At 43.0% G+C, this 16,978-nt stretch overlaps 1 protein-coding gene across 1 annotated transcript; it reads right to left on the bottom strand.

Annotated features, from left to right (window-relative positions):
- Window positions 1-715: 715 nt before the first annotated feature.
- Window positions 716-10,112, bottom strand: LOC309487638 (uncharacterized protein). Its single transcript, XM_082155366.1, has 18 exons — window positions 8,918-10,112; window positions 8,691-8,830; window positions 8,221-8,425; window positions 8,028-8,132; window positions 7,695-7,888; window positions 7,446-7,587; window positions 6,611-7,363; window positions 6,406-6,506; window positions 5,038-5,157; window positions 4,904-4,951; window positions 4,723-4,806; window positions 4,574-4,639; window positions 3,119-3,176; window positions 2,811-2,861; window positions 2,691-2,735; window positions 2,367-2,431; window positions 2,194-2,271; window positions 716-2,115 (listed from the first exon to the last, which is right to left on the bottom strand). The coding sequence occupies exons 1-13, from the start codon at window positions 10,002-10,004 to the stop codon at window positions 3,174-3,176; spliced, it is 3,048 nt and encodes a 1,015-aa protein (XP_082011492.1). The 5' UTR covers window positions 10,005-10,112; the 3' UTR covers window positions 716-2,115; window positions 2,194-2,271; window positions 2,367-2,431; window positions 2,691-2,735; window positions 2,811-2,861; window positions 3,119-3,173.
- Window positions 10,113-16,978: the final 6,866 nt, after the last annotated feature.

Below are 16,978 nucleotides of genomic sequence, written 5' to 3'. Positions count from 1 at the left end.
TCTTCTTTGTGTGAAGAAAAACACGCCCCCTTTTACCATATGTCTTATGAGGGAAAGGATTCATACTTAGAAATATGATATTTCCTGGAACAAATGCATATTATTGTACTTTGCAGTCAAGATTCGTCTCCGTGAGATGGAGAGGATTACAGAGATATCAATTATGACAGGTAAAGATTGGGGAAACATAACGTTACACTTATATGCATAATTACACACAAATAAAGTTTGATTAAACACACAATAAAGTTGTCAGTGTTTCCGTTATGGCAAGTGACGACACTTTGAGAAACATAGGAATACATATCAACATTCAGTGGCTTGTTATGTGGAAGAATATCTGTTTCCAAAGTTCCAGAGTGTGTGTGTGTGTGTGTGTGTGTGTGTGTGTGTGTGTGTGTGTGTTCTGGAATGCCTTTGAGGCTTGGGTCGTAAAGTTTTATGGTCTGAGGTAGGGTTACAACAAGACACGACTGAGGAATTCCCTTCAATGAACATTTAGAATTCAAAACTATACTCTAGCAAACCAAACCTCTATCACGCGTGCATATAGGAAGGTACACACATTATAAAGGAAAATAACAGATATTTCTCTTATTCTCAGTTATACACAAAAGGGTGTTTGTGTGTGTGTCCGGAATGCCATGAGGCCGTAAAGTTGGGGGATACGAGTCACATGGGCGCTGGTAAATGGCCCTCGTGGCAATATCATCCAACTGCAGCCACAAATGGGTGTTCTCGTGCTGGTGGGGGTTCCCGTTTTCGCAGACTGAAACGCCCCGTGACTGTCAACATCCGGCCTCATCTTCTTCGCCTCTTCTGCTGAACTGCTAACTGTCAACATCCGGGTTAATATAACAACATTCGCTAGTTAGTTTTTCTCAAACAGAAGTTTCAAAATAAGATCAGTAGTCTGTAACGTTACGGTTAGCATAAAACTAACGTTAGCAAGCTAAGCCATCTACAGAACGTTAACGTTAGTCCAATTACATCTTAATAAAATTACATTTACGTGTAGGACAAGTTACCTCAGTCCTATCTTTAAGCATAGGAAGACGTCAGCTAGCATCGAACTAGATGACTAAGCCAGCTTTCGAGCGGCTTGATTAGGTTTAATTTACTGATATTACAACACAATCATTTTAGGGAGGCTCCATGGTAGCTAAATATAATGAGAATGTTGTGGTTGTGCAGTAACGTTACGTTCATTATATTCTACGAGTTGAGGACACAGCTCTCTCTATGGCCCTGCCCTAGATATAAGTTAGTTGCTTCAAATAAAGGAACCCTTTGAGATCCAGTCCGAAACCAATACAGTCGTCTTAAAATGTCTGAATTGGATAATAAATAGATTAAATTAACACTTGGGACTGCTGTTGCAGTCCAGTTACCAGATGCACTTAATGAAGGCTCAAACAGTAGGATATTTGACTCCAAGGATTCACTTACTCTTCCCACAGGCACTTTTGATGTTTTCAATAAAGACACAAAATACAGTAATTTCTCTTGAACAATTTACTTTTGAACATTGTAGTACATACAGTATAAAACAAACAGATTTATTGGCATGCAAAAATGAAAGGGATGACAAAATAAAACATGTCACAAATAAAAGAGTTGACGTTGTTCTAACCACACAGACTCAGAGAACAACACTATGGTAGGCAGACATCTTCAATCAGATACCTGCCATAAGCCATGTGCCTCAGCCCCAGGCGTGCGCTCGGCCAATTCCTTCTTTTGGAAAAGCCTTTGAGGCGTAGTGCAAGGCCACTGCCACGGCCTGCAGTCTTATAAATTTGTCTAACAGTTATATGCATCAGACTGTCTTTCTTAAGTTTGAGGTCCCTTGCCAAACTATCATTAATATAAACAGAGGGGTGGAATGGCTTTGCGAGTTCCTGGAAAGTTTTCGAAACTCTGTTGAACACGCCAAGCATAGCCATGTCCATACTCAGTGTCTCTTCAATAATACACTGAAGGACTACAGGTGGTAAGAATGGACTGTCCTCTGTTGTAATGGGTGTGCCTGATGGACAGCTTCGAGATTGGAAGGTGTGGCTGAGATGGGGAGATGGAGAAGGTGAGATGGGTGTGTCAGCTAGTCCTGCAGGGCTAGAGAAAGAAAAGAGAGATCAGTATATTGGCTACCAATATAAGTAAATAGCAATATATGAACACAGTATATAATACCTTTCACTGCTTGGAGATTGTAAGGTGTGGCTGAGATGGGGAGAGGGTGAGATGGGTGTGCCAGCTAGTCCTGCAGGGCTAGAGCGAGAGAGAGAGATATCAGTATATTGGCTTCCATCTTCATGAACACCAAATATAATTAAATAGCAAAATATGGACGCAGCATGTAACACCTTTCTAACGTAAAGGTCTCCAGCAGCTGCCCACACCACCACCTCCTGATAGAGGGCATGTCCACCTGAAAATAAAGTTATGCTTTAAATGTCTTCATAGCCTGATACAAATCCATGTTACAGTACCGTTTACTCATTGATGGGAACTATGGCAGTGTAAATTTTTACAGATGTTGCCATCTCCTTCAGCAAGTACAGTACCTGCAGACAAGGTTAAGTGTAAGGTCTATTGGTGCATGTTAACTGTAGCCTCCAGATAGGACAAAATGATTAAAAGCCTTATATTTCACACTACAAATCTGATTGAGATTTGAACGAACTCACCTCACTGAAATCATATGGCTTTTGGAGGGTAGAATACATTGCATACTGAAATAAACATACAAACGTGTTAGTTGTTCTGCAAACTAGTAATTTAGTAACTAGTAAATTATTGCATCTCACCATCAGCATAAACACACCACAGCTGTTGCTCTGATGCTGGGGAGATGCGCCCTGTGGTGGTAAAAGGGGTGTGTGATTTATTATCAATGATTCTTATTATATGATGCCTACTGATATCCACACTCATTTTGTAGCCTTAAATCATACAAAAAGTGCAACACAATGTGCTTTGAACTTGCATTTAGCAGCAACTAGGGTCCATCAGCGTCACTTTATCAAATCATAATAAATAAATAAAAATCAAGAGACCTGCCTATGTGCGGTACTCCACTAAATGCAATGAATCGTGCTACAGCCACACGTTTTACCTCATCAGCCAAGTAAAATGACTTCCATGGTCCATTGGACACCGCATGTGCCAGGTTACTGAAAAGGTTTGAAAGACGTGTTAATTGCAATTCATGCCTTTCAAATTTAACATTGAACCCCTTTAGGAATTGCTGAATCTCTACCATGACTACACATACCCACCTTGAGCCCTAAGAGCATGGTTTAAAAATGGGGTTGAACTACACCTTCCCATGCTAAAAAGTGACCTGGGAGTAGCAGCAATTCCTAGTAGGGACTTAGAACGTATGGAACATATGAACCAAAACCATAAATGGAGAACTAAACAAAAAGGAAGTATAGTCCAAAACAGAACTACCATACTTCCCAAAAAACATAAAACATGATCATATCTAAGTTTGCATATCAAAAATGTTATGTACTAGGGCTGAACGATATTCGATTTTAACATCGCGATGTGCGAGTGAGCGATAGTCACATCGCCGGAACATGCGATGTGAAGGGTAGTAGCACAGTAGCACCAGCGGGAGATATTACGCGCTTCATGAGGCACGCGCGCGGTCTCTTCATAGACAATAAATAAACGCCCGGGTCTCTTGCTCGCTCTCCCTCTCTGCCGTGCACGCGCTGCGCGGTTTGGAGCACAGTCTCTGTCTCGCGGGCACGCTCGCTCTAGATTCCGGAAATTTTAACTAATTCGCGGGCATCAGTGAGCCGCTATCAATATGCGGGAGACTCCCGGAACTTGGGATGTCTGTATCTATAATAATATCGGCATTAGAATTATTGATTTTTCATTAGGCTATTTTTTTGGTGCTCCCTCAGCTCTTGATGCGCATGGTGGGAGCGGCGACGCTGACAGAGGTTTAAAAAGCTGCTGTTTAAATGTGTTCGGCTTTTCTGTTTACAGAAACATGTTCTCTAATCTGTTTAGAAGATTTAATACAAAATATATTAAAGTTTTATATCATTTTGTTTATTTCATATGATTACGAAGACCAACACCAACACTGTTTTACTTCGGCACTTTGGCTAAGAAAAGTTGACTTAAAAGATTGTGAACCAAAATTTATAAAAAATATATTTATTTTAAGTTATATTGTTGTAAACCAATCAGGGGGTTGGTGTAAAGCTGCTGTTTTATTTAAAAATGTGTTCTGCTTTAGTGTTTACAGAAATGTTCTAATTTTGGAATAAAAAATTAAGTGACCTTTTTGTCACTTGTAATGAAGCTTGCTTATTAGTGAAATTATTAATATCATGGAATGGTAATTATTGTCTTTAGCCTGGAGTTATGGCTCTCAATATCGCAATATATATCGTTGGGGAAAAAATATTGCAATGTAATTTTTTTCCAATATCGTGCAGCCCTATTATGTACTGCATGAAATGTACCAACAAAGCATGAATGATGATTCAATAATAACAGCACAGTATTTCAGATAAAAAAGCCACTTCAAAGTGGGTTTACTCACACACAATGTCCAGTGCCCAGGCTGCCAGGCAGGGAGAAGCACCACGTCTTTGGATGCAAAGTCACACTGAGGAAAATAAAAAGAGTTCAAAGAGGAACTTGACCATGAGGTTAAAGCTGAGGTACAAGTTCTGTTACATTACTACTCACAATCATTTTAGCAATGGGAGAAGCCTCATATGGAGGAAGCCAGGTGACCACCACATAGGCATCCACAGTCGCGGTTGCAATGCCCTTTATTTAAAAACAGACGCATAACACACTTTGTGTAGGCAACAAAAGTATACAGTCAGGAAACTTGAATGCACAGATTATGTTAAATGTAACTTACATGTGCAATTGCAGTCTTGACGATAATGTTGAAACAACAATTTGCAATCTAAAAAAAAACAATGATTAATTAGTAAGACAATTAATAAATCTCACACCATAGGAAATACAGTTAAACACTTGGATCAGATTTACCGTTGCTTCAACATCTCGTTCTAGGCCCAGAGTCCAAAAGTCAGACCTTGTGAGGATCGAGTTGTTGGCTTGAACAATTTCCTCCTTAGGGTCACCCTTACTATCCAGTACATAGTCCAGCTATCGGGAAATATACAGAACATTATGAATGCATGTAGGGCTGGGCGATAAAACGATAACGATAATTATCGCGATATAATTTTTCTCGATAAAACGATATCAAGAGTTCGATAAATGTTCGATAATGTTTTTGCGCCAAAAGCGGAACGAATCTCATTTGAACCGCGCGCGCCACACGGACCGTTTATCCGCTCGGCTCAAAGTCCAAACGGCAGCGCAGCGCGAGTTCACTAGAGCAGACGCGTTTACTCTGATCGGTCTCAGTCACGATCCAGTGAGAAGCGCTTGAATTCAGCGAAGAACACAAATGTCTCAGTGATTTAAACCAGTTTAAAGGCAGATGAAACAGCGCTAACAAACAGGAGAAACACTGTGCGCAACGATAGTCAGAAGCTTCTCCGTCTGCACATTCCCATCATTTACCACGGATTTAACGTTACTGTAACGTTAGCCTAGTAATATTAACTCCACCATGAAATGTGCGTGGGATATATATATATATATATATATATATATATAACTTATCACTGCATTCAATATATAATAATATATATATAATTCAATATATAATAGAATCACATATATATATATATATATATATATATAAGTTATTGAATTGTATAATATTATTAATGTAGACAATGTATTAAAGGACTAATGGAATATAATTACAGTTTTTAATAATGTATTTAGGCTACTGGGTTTCATAAATGCCATAGAAACCATAAACTTACATTTTATCTGTGGTTATCATGATCTAAATGCATGACGCTGGATGACCAATGGTTAATTTAAATAAAACTAAAGAATATTACATTTTACCAAATAAAAATAATGTTGTTACTTTTTTTTAACAGATGTTACTGTTTTTGTTAATGAACATAAATTGTATATAGCCTAGTTAAATCTGCATCCTAACTCAAGCTAATACTACTGAAATAAAGATATTTATTTTGTTAAGGAAAAATGACAAATGTTTGAATGTTCTACCTCGGATTTGTGTTTGTCATATGTTCTGACAATAAAGAGTAGTTTAAAAACCCAACGCTCTGGTTTCTACAGCTTTCACTTAGGAGTAAAAATCTGTCTTTAAACTTGAAATAAATAAAGATTTGACATTTATCGATAATTATCGATATCGACTGATATAAAAAAAAATATTGTGATATTTTTTTTGGCCATATCGCCCAGCCCTAAATGCATGTATATTTAAAATGTCTAATTCACAAAAACTAATCTCAAACTTACTAATTCACAGAGTCTTGCGTTTGGTTCTTGTTTCCAATCAGCAACTGTAAAGTTGGGATTAGTACGGTCAACAGCTGAGGAGAGCGACTGTAACCTTGAACCTAATTCAAAATAAAAAGATGAGACAAAAATGAGAGGAAATGTGTTATTGAATAAATATACACAATCACTAATACAATGCATAAAATATAGAAGATTTCCTTACGTTTAGAGGGTGGTGAAAGATCTGGGTCTGAGCTGAACCCCGTTTCTGCTGGCTGAGAGGAGGCGGCAACAACTGGGTCTGGGCTAAGTCCTGTTGGCTGAGAGGCACAGAATTCTGCCTGACCATGCTCATTGAGACACAGCTGAATTTCAGGAGTCACAAGCTTCTTTAATTCCTCCTTGATCTTCTTGTTCTTCCGCTGATTGTAATTGTGAATAACATTACGCATCATGAAAACATGAGCAGATGGCGAGAGCATGTTCATGTAATAATTGTTTTTTTTCATGGTTGAGAAGAGTTGTTCTGCAACCTGGCTGTTAATTCTCCCTGCCAGTTCAGGCACCATCTTTATCCTCCGGAGGATATCTTTCGGGTCTTTAGTGTTTCCCTCATGGAATCTGTCGTAGAGACAATAGTGGTCTGCTGACCCAGTCAATGGATGGCCACCCGGGTCCGGCACAGTTTTCTTAGTGTTAAGCCATGGTAAATTGACCATACCACCATTGGATGCGTACTGCAAGTTTTCGTGGCTGGGGTCCAACAGCCTACCCTCATGAGGGCTGAAAGGCATCGTCTCGGGCTCTCTAAGGTTAGCATGCACTGCCAGACCTCTTGCAAAATCATATATGCATATGTTGGGCATGTGTTTCCAAGATAACAATAAATCAGTGAAGTCCCTTGGACTTTCTGCCCTAATGTTAAATTTCAGCGAGACAACCTGCCCACAGGGGCACATAACAACAGCCCAGCCACCTGAGGAGAACAAGTGTTCAAGGAAGTCAAACTAAATTACCAGCAGTAGCCCAATGAGAAATGGGACATTTTTTTTACTTACCAGATGCTCCCCAAACCTTTTGAAAAATTTTATCAAATTTGCTTCGGGTTTTCATTTCTTCTCTCAGCCTTAGAACTAATTCCATTTTGGAACCTTGGGAATCAATTCCGCACTCCCTGCAGAGCTTTCGGATGGCATGGACCTGTAATAGATTACCAAAATAAAGGTGTACACTGTAAACACATTTATACTAGCTATATTGATTATATAGAATAAACAACAACAAAAAAAACACATAGACCTGTTTACCTTCAAATTGGATACTTCATCCAATAGCCTGTCCTCTGTTACGTCAGTCTCTGTCTGTTCTTTTGGGTGCCTTGTTGTGTGGACCTTTTCATGCTCTGTATTGAGCACCTTGTTGGATTTGCGGGTGTAAGGTCCAATCCACGGGGCCCAGTGGTGGTACGTAGGTTTAACGGCAAAAGGATTTTGTTTATCACCTGAAAGAAAAATAGTCTGCATTGATGGCTCGAAATTAACTTTGTAATTCTTAAAGTGGAGTGAGAAAGACAGGGGGGAAAAAAGGTAACAAAGGAATTATATATCTCTGGGAAACATTATATTTAAAAAGTCACTTACTTGGAACAAAACCACGTGCAATCCTCTCTAAACATAGAGAGTCCCAGAACTCATCAATATCCACCTCCCCATCAAATCCATCTGGTGGATCCTCTAGTTCACTGACTAAAATAAAAAGAAATATCAATATACTGTAGTTAGACCACCTGGAGGGGTGGAGGGGTTCACCATACAAATAAAACCTGTATTGTACCTGCCAAGCTGAAGACACAGCTCTTGTGGAGATCCATGACCACCACAGGAGGGTGATGTCCACAGCGGACACAGGAGAAGTTATAATCATGGTCTGTCAATGCTTCAAAATGTAGGTATCCATGTATTAGGCTATTTTTGTTTGGGTACTGCTGTCCCGACGTCAGCTCCCATGTCTCGATGGCTCGACCCAGAGCTGTGTGAGTCTGGAATAAAACATCAATAATAAATTAGAAAATGTAATTCCATAAAAGTGTGCAACTGGGAAAGTTCCAATTATGTATTTAATGGCCTAATGTCATGACTGTCAGCTAAGAAGCCTCATCCTGCACCTTAGTTCTAATTACTTAATTAATGGCCTACTTTGCATAAAGATATGGAATATGAGATTTACGCATTTAACATGCAGTATGGTCACATCATATTCATAAATCACAAAAATCACACGTATTGAATTTTTGAACATTTGACCTGGAGGCAGTTCCGAAGATACAGGCAAAAATGGAGGGTTAGAATGACTTTGTCATTAAAGTTATGTAAGCCATCCTCCCATTCCTGGTATCGCACCATCATTCCACATCTACTGCATTTTTTCCCATAAGTTGTCACACCTGAAATGAGATCATTGGAGCATTTAGTGGTATATACAACTTGGAAAAGGAAGAATAACTCAATTTTAGTTTAAACATGATACAGACCCTCGATGATTCCCTTGACAGTAATGATTTTTGCTGATTTGCTGATGATCAGGGGTTCACCAACGGGAAGATCACCAGGACACTCAGGACAAACACACTCTTTGGGCATCAGATGTTTAGGCACTTCTGTCTCACTTGTCAACCCATACACCTTTGCTGGCAAGTCTGCAGGAAGCCTTTTCTTGTTGTGAATGTACCTAACAATTCTCCCCAAATCCTGACCTCGAGGGGGATACTGAAAATCACTTGAGGTGACAGTTTCCACCTTGTCTTCAGAGCCCTGACTATCTTGAGTATCCTCGCTCTCATCTCCCGTGAAGAGCTCCTTTCTTGTCTGGAAAAAGTGCCATTTTGCAATGGCCTTGTGGACACAGGCCTGTTTGGCTTTAACACAATGGCAATGCCACGTGTTATTTGCTGTGTCAAACATGACCATCACTCTGCCAAACTTGTTATAATAAGACAGATTTGCCTCATAAATGGAAACATATCTTCTTGAGGAAGAGCTTCCCACCACAACATCAACACTGAAGGGGATCCCTTCAGCGTTTGCCGCCGTTTTTTTCAGAAGACATGCCCTCTTCCGCTCCTCGCTGAACCACCTGCTACTGACAATGTCCCTCAGAACATCCTCCCTTAGTTCAATCTGAGGGCTGAGGGGTGGTGGGCAGTATTGCAGGGACTGCAGATGGGCACAATCAAAGGATATAAACCCACTCCTATGCATCACCTCAGTGTTGCGCACACAGGCATCCTGCTCACAACGAATTTGATGGCTTGGCCCCGATGTCCGCTTCTGTACATGGATGGGTGCGCTATTGCTGCTGAAGGACTTTACAACAGCAAATATTCCCCTTTCAATCTCTATTGGCTGACATGCCAGATGATGGTCGGCTGTAATGTCCTCCTTGACAGTTGAGTGGCGTCGTCTCATATGCTGCTTTACATTTTTTTTATTTAGCACTAATTCACACTTTGTGCACTTAACCTTTCTGACCCTCGAACGTAAGCCAACAGTTTTTTTTGGTTGATGAAGCTCTACCATAGCCTCCACAGGGTGTAGCCGGGCTTCTACCATGGCCTCCATAGGGTTTAGTGGGCCTTCTAAGGCTTGAGGTGAAAAAGAGTGCAGTGGGCCTTCTGCTGGCTGAGGGTGGGGTTGGCCTTCTGCCGGCTGAGGGTGGGGTTGGCCTTCTGCCGGCTGAGGGTGGGGTTGGCCTTCTGCCGGCTGGCGGTGGGGTTGGCCTTCTGCCGGCTGGCGGTGGGGTTGGCCTTCTGCCGGCTGGCGGTGGGGTTGGCCTTCTGCCGGCTGGCGGTGGGGTTGGCCTTCTGCCGGCTGAGGGTGGGGTTGACCTTCTGCCGGCTGAGGGTGGGGTTGACCTTCTGCCGGCTGAGGGTGGGGTTGGCCTTCTGCCGGCTGGCGGTGGGGTTGGCCTTCTGCCGGCTGAGGGTGGGGTTGGCCTTCTGCCGGCTGAGGGTGGGGTTGGCCTTCTGCCGGCTGAGGGTGGGGTTGGCCTTCTGCTGGCTGAGGGTGGGGTTGGCCTTCTGCTGGCTGAGGGAGGGGTTGGCCTTCTGCTGGCTGAGGGTGGGGTTGGCCTTCTGCTGGCTGAGGGTGGGGTTGGCCTTCTGCTGGCTGACGGTGGCATGTGCTGAGGTGTCGAAGCAGTTGTTTTTTTCTTTGAAACATTAGAATACAAGCACAGCAGTGGTAGTGGGACTCCTTTCTGCAGCCCCATTTGCAGGTATACATCACAACCTCTGAAAGGAAGGTAAAAAACAAAGCAGGCTTTAATAACTGGTCCAAACACAAGTGCCTTCTTGACCACGGCTAGTGTCCTCAACTTATTCATATCAACACAAAGGTTATTAATCTAAACCAATGAATCAGCCAAAGAATCCTTAAACATACCTCCATGCTGTACCACTGTTTTCAGATGGGACTGTAAATGTGTTTCCACTTTTGAGTAGTCACCCTTATAAAGTGGGCAAAAGGGGCAGTGGAGAAATTGGCATCCTTGCTCAAAACATCTTGTGGGCTGGGGCTTGTGACCGCTCGGCAAAATTGACAGATGTAGCTGTAGATAAGAGATATATGGAGCACATTAACCAAGCTCAACTTACTTTTCTCCCCCTCCTAGCACTAGCTACTAGTGCTGAGTTGAATCCAAGGAATCTTCAGGTGAGAAAGCTAAAACTCTGTTAAAAAACTAACTACGTGAAAATGAAGTTAGTACCTGTACCTGTAGAAGACTGTTACACAAAGTTACCTACCACCACCAAAATTCTCCCAAAAAGCAATGCGCCCACCAATGTTATCTGTCACCATAAAGAATCAGCGTGGACGCTACATCATGCCTCTTTGCTAACACGTTAACAATATTAAATTCAAGCTTGATAAAAATGATAATTCTAGAAAATAAATTATGATGGCACTTAAAGGCTTTTGCATCTGAATATATATATATATATATATTCTGTTACTAAAACCAATATCCAGATAAAATATATTCTAGAATCCAGTAACACACACCCTTTGAAGTTGAGATGAAAAACTATGATTTTTAAATAAATTTATTATCAGGTTTGAATTTAATTAATTAGCCTTTATCCTGGATTACAAATGAGAAAAATACCTACGTGGAAATCTTTTAGGTCCATGCAACTCAATATTCAGAAAAAAAAAGTTTTTACACAAATGTATTTGCACATCTGAATCAGCATTGTTTTTGCATCACTTTTGACAGTTAAACAAAGCAGTTATTTAGTTATTTTAACAATATAACACACTATTTGAATTTTGGGATCGAAAATAAATGGTGTTTAGCCGGGTGAGATTGAGATTTTTCCTCTTCGTTTTTTACTTTGTAGACGATCCCTATCTGCTGTTTTACATTACAAAATGTATAGGTTGCGGTACAGTAAAGGCGATTAAAACAAACACTGTTATCGTCTATATTTTAAAACAGTTCGAACACAACCTGTTTTTCATTCTTATGCCAAATCGTACTGATGTATTTAAGTGTTTCGGAGCTGAATCTCTGACATGTGAAACTTCCAACGTCAAACCAAATTCTGTAGAAGACTATTTTAGACAAATTTACTAAGTTACCACCAAAACGAGGCAACGCGCCCACCAAAGTTATCTGTGTCACCATATCGAAGCAGCTTGGCCGCTACTTATTGCCTCTTACCATCTAGCTAACACGTTAACATCCAACTTAACAATGTAACGTTATGTTAACTTAGTCTTCGCTACAAACTCTAGCTTCTAGCAACAAACATTCTTATACATTGCTTTTTTCTGGCTATTAGCTATGGCTAAAATGAGATAGCATGACATTAGCGGCTACCGAACCATGCTTGCCGCGATTATTAATATCGGATTCGGATACCATACAAGATTAAGAAGACACGACAGCTATATCACTGATATAAAAGAGAATACGTCCCAGTCAATGTTGTAGAAATAAACAATAGCCTACTTACTGACATAATCTCTCATCGAATGACCGCTTGACTTCTTCTCCCGCGAAACTTACGAGGTAAAATTGCAAATATGGAAGGGGAAATGACATCATACCCAGTGTGCCTTGCGAAACGCTTCGCGATTGGTCGATGAAACGCTACCAGGAACGCCCGAAGGGCATTCTTGTGTCATTACGGGAACGCCCAAGCCGCAGCTGGACCCTCCTCCCTCGTGGGGCAATTATTAACCAGCAAACACAAAGACGATGTGTTTTGCCATCACATGATCCACTTAATGCGAAAAGCAGATGCCATTGTTGTTACATATTCCCCCTTTTTGTTAGATGAAGTCCGTGATGGACTTTATCGAACAACAAATAGGCACAATGAATGGCCGGTGGATTATGATGGTGAAAGAGCAGGTGGTTGCTAGGCTGATGACTCAGCTCAAATGAAGTTGAGGTGGTCGATGGTGTGGGACCCCTTCCTTTTCCAGGGTTCGTAGGAAATTGCCAGACACGGCTTTGTGAGCTTGGCTGTGGATGCTCACGTCTCGTTGATTCTGGTACAGGATGAAAACCAAGACGAGTGTCGGGGCATGGTCAGTGACCGTGGAGGTGCACCGCACCGTGTCATATGGGGTCCAGGTACGGACACAGGTGAGGTATTCAGGCTGGGCGGTTGCCCATTTTTGGAGGGCTGTGATGGGAGCAATGTCTGTACTCAGTGTTGTGAGTTGCTCTGTTAGCTGTGAAAGTTCAGTCTGAATGTCGGCCACAGGCTGTCTTACTGTGACTATGTTTGCTGTTTGAGGTAGTGTGCTCTTTCGACGTTGCTGGGATTGAGTCGAACGTACACTTTATGAGTGAGAATCCTGCTTTGGTAGTCAGGACCGGGGCTGCTCTCTCCATGCGATGCCGGATGCCGGACCTGGTGAGGTGATGTCCGATCGTGGCTGCTTTCTCGCGAACCACCACAGCATCCTGTTAGAGGAAAGAGGGAGAGAGAGAGAAAGGGAGGAAAAATTTCAGCGATGGAGGTCCTTAGTTGGTTTAGGACAGTCTTTTTGGTTCGCTGAGGTTGGTATGCCACATGCTTTGATGTCCCATGCATGGCTTTTTGGCACATGTGGCGTCATTGTTACGCCTGGCCCCCCCTTGTGCTTTGTGGCTTTACGAGCTGTGGCGCTGTGATGGCAACAGGTGCACAATGCGTATTGAAGTCTTGTGAACGCAACATGTGCGTGGTGGCAGACAGCTGTCTGAGGCACTGGTCGTCAGTGAGCTCAGATGGCCTGCGAGGGTGGTGGAGGGGTAAGTGGTGGCATAGGAAAAGTCTGTTCATCAGAGGCCCGCATGACTTTCTTTGTACACAGCGGAGGTAGCGTTTAGCGGCTCTGAGGCGTGCAGTGTAGTTGGTAAAGTTCGTTTGTGCTGTGTAATCACTGCAATGGTTAGGGTGGGTGGGTGGTTTGTCTGTATGTGGCGCAGACATTGGTTTGGTTACTCAACTGCAGGTCAGTCAGGACCTTGAAGCAGTAGGTGTCAGTGTTCGCTTTCTGTGTCTGTGTCAGACGTGGCTGCACTGTCTTCATCTGTGATGTAAGAAGACTCGGGCTCACCAGTGTTCTGGAGAGAGTGGTTACAGGTTCGACGGTCTGGGCTTGGAGTTCTGGACGGCGGGTGGTGCTGGTTCCAGAATCTTTCTGAGCGGTCGGTCCGACGCTTTGGACGGGCACCGTCACAGTCGTGCCGCCACCTGCTGTCTGGTTCTGAGCGGTGCTCAGAGACGGAGTGAATTGTGTGTGTCTTTACCGTCTTTTCATCCATAGCCCTTTGCTTGGTGTAAGCCTTGTGGGCTAAGTCTCTGAGTTTTCGAATAGACATGGTTCGTGGGCAGACGAGCACACCGAGATGTTTACTCACGGTGCTATGCAGGTTCCGCAGAAACAAGGTTCTAAAGGTTATATCTTCTTCCATATCTGGTGTGTTGGTTGCTCCGAAGAACGTTTGTCGGAGTCGGCCATAGTAGGAGTGTGGGTGTTCAAGTCGGGCCTGTTTGACGACAAATGCCGTGATAAACCCTTGGTCTGATTCTGGGTCAGAGAATTCGCGGATCAACGCTTGTCGCAGTTGCTTGTAATCTGCTTTGACAGGCTGTGGTTGGCGATCCAGAAAACTACGCACCTCTCTGCTTGAGGTGATTCTTACCAGGTACAATTTGTCCCAAGCTGTCGCGTTGGCGACAGTTTGCAAGTGAAAGTCAATGTCTTGAAGGTACGCATGAACACTGCAGTCTCCGGCAAACATAGGAATGTTTCTGGCCAGCTTGTCAAGGCTTGTTGGACGAGAGCTGTTGCTGGGGGCCCAATCCGTCTGGAGAGGATTCTGACCCTTTACAGTTCTTGGTGTTTGGCTGACAGGCGTGGTGTTGTGCAGTGGGCTTTCGCCCCCCTTTTCAGCTCTGGGTGTGTGGCTGAAAGGCGCAGACTCGCTGGAAGGGGGAAATGGTGTGAGATGTTCTTCCCCTTCCCGGTCGCGGTTGAAACTGTAAGCATGTCTCAGTTCTCTGCGAACCATGTCTAGTTCGTCTTCGAGATCGTGTCTCTGCTGAATGAGCTGATGGATTTTAGTCTCTGCTCTCTCAAGGAGAGGTTCAGCCCGTTGGAGCCTTTCGTTGAGTTCCTTCCGGGTGTTTTCCTCCGACTGCTGTCTTTGATCTGTGTGCAGACGAAGATCGTCCAGGGCTTTTTGAAGTCTTTCAACTTCCTGTTGTAGCGTTGTGTCCGTCTCGTCCTCTTCCTCGGTCAGGAAGATTAGCTGGTCTAGCCGACTCTGTGTGTGGGCTCGGTCCTTCCGGGCTTCTGTGGCCTGGAGCTGTAGTGCGGCTGCCTTCTGTTCCATGTCGAGGCTGAGCCTTTCGCTGGCCCGGGCCTTGGTGACGAGGTTGAGTGCGAGTTTTCCGAAGATTTTGGCCAGCTGCTCGTGGTCGTACTTCTGGGTTGGATCGCAGGTCTCAAACTGGTCCAGGTACTGTGGGTCAGCGGCATCCTGGGGTAGGATGGTTGCTGTCATTTCTCGCAACCGTGTCTCGAGGGCGTGCCAGCGGACTGCAGGACTGGGTGAGCTCGACATCTCTGCTTACTGTGGTGAGAGAAGCACAGCACACACAAAAAGAGACAAAATGCAAGTTTGTTTTAGGGTTAATGAGCTATACTCATACGGGCTATGCCGTTTATGAGAATTTCGGGGCTAACTGATGCCGACAGTTAGCTGAGCCAATTTCGTGGGTATGGATGAAACCCACAATAGAAATTTGGACAGGCGGTAGCCTGGGGGTCGTTTTAGCGACGCCCGCTTTGATCGTCACTCTATTATTCAGCTTTTCCTGGGGTCTCTCTTAGGTTCTGTGTCTAAGTGAAATGAAAGAAACAAATCACAACAGAGTGGAGAAAGAGACAAGGTTGAAGGTAGGGAAGATCAGAGGGAAACACAACACAAGGAAGTGAATTGGTCTGCAATGAAATGTCACAAACAATAACACGGGGAGCGTTATTTAAGGAAAATAAATAAAATAAGATAAAATAAAATAAAATAAAATAAAATAAAGAGGCCTAAGCCTTATTAACACTGCGAGAGTTCCTGATCGGGCCAGGAGATGCGTGGGTTATCGGGACAGGACCTCGAAAGAAGGTGTGTCTTAGAGAGAGAAAGGTGAGTCCAAGCACTTAAAATACACCCGAAGGAATAGCTAGTATTCTGTGGTTCCTAATAAGTGGATGGGTTCTATCAAATTTTAGTTTACCTGGGGTGAATAGAGGTCATCCAGGTGGGAACCAGCGGGCGCGGTCAGACTCTCCGACGGTCCCAACACCAGACAGAGCGCAGTGTCAGTAACGCCGGACAGATGATCCCCGCCCACCGGAAACCACCAGGGATGACTTTTGGATTACCACAGTGCACTGACTGAGTCCTGCCAATAGATACACAATAAGGGATTAAAATGTTAGACTTAAAGTAAATTAAGGCTTTCTGGTTTCATCAAATTGAGTAAATAGGTATGCAGGAGTCAGAGGCAAAGGCTTTACTAAAATAATGATACAACAAAAGGAAATTACGATAATTGGTTCTAATTATCAGAATAACCTACCCCCCCCCCCCCCCCCCCCCCCCCCTTGGAGAGACTGGAGAAAGAGGGAAGAGAGAAATAATTATCAATGAAATAAAATTTGACTAAACAACACAGGGTGGGAGACGCAGGCAGAGGAAAAGGCCCCGGCAGTGGGTTTGTGCCACAAGGGTGAGGGCCGTATGTCTTCTCAGTGGTCTTCCCTGGCTGATTAGACACAATTTTGAATTAAAATTCAAACTAGTTTGAATTGAAATTCAACTAAGCATGCAAGGGGAGGTTCAAAATATAAAAAAAAAAAAAAATAAGGAAGGAAAGAAAATTAGAATGATGACAGTGATGTATCAATACTAAAATTAATTAAACTGAAATTCAGAATGACTTCCCATAATCCTTACAATAACACTGAAGTTATTAGTATTGATTATAAAAATAATCAAACGAAAAGGGTGGCAATGAGACACTTCA

Source organism: Leuciscus leuciscus (genome assembly GCF_965113295.1).
Source record: "Leuciscus leuciscus genome assembly, chromosome: 23".
NCBI classification, from domain to species: domain Eukaryota; kingdom Metazoa; phylum Chordata; class Actinopteri; order Cypriniformes; family Leuciscidae; genus Leuciscus; species Leuciscus leuciscus.
Note: the sequence above shows the minus strand (reverse complement) of the source record. Positions and strands in the feature narration are given on the sequence as shown.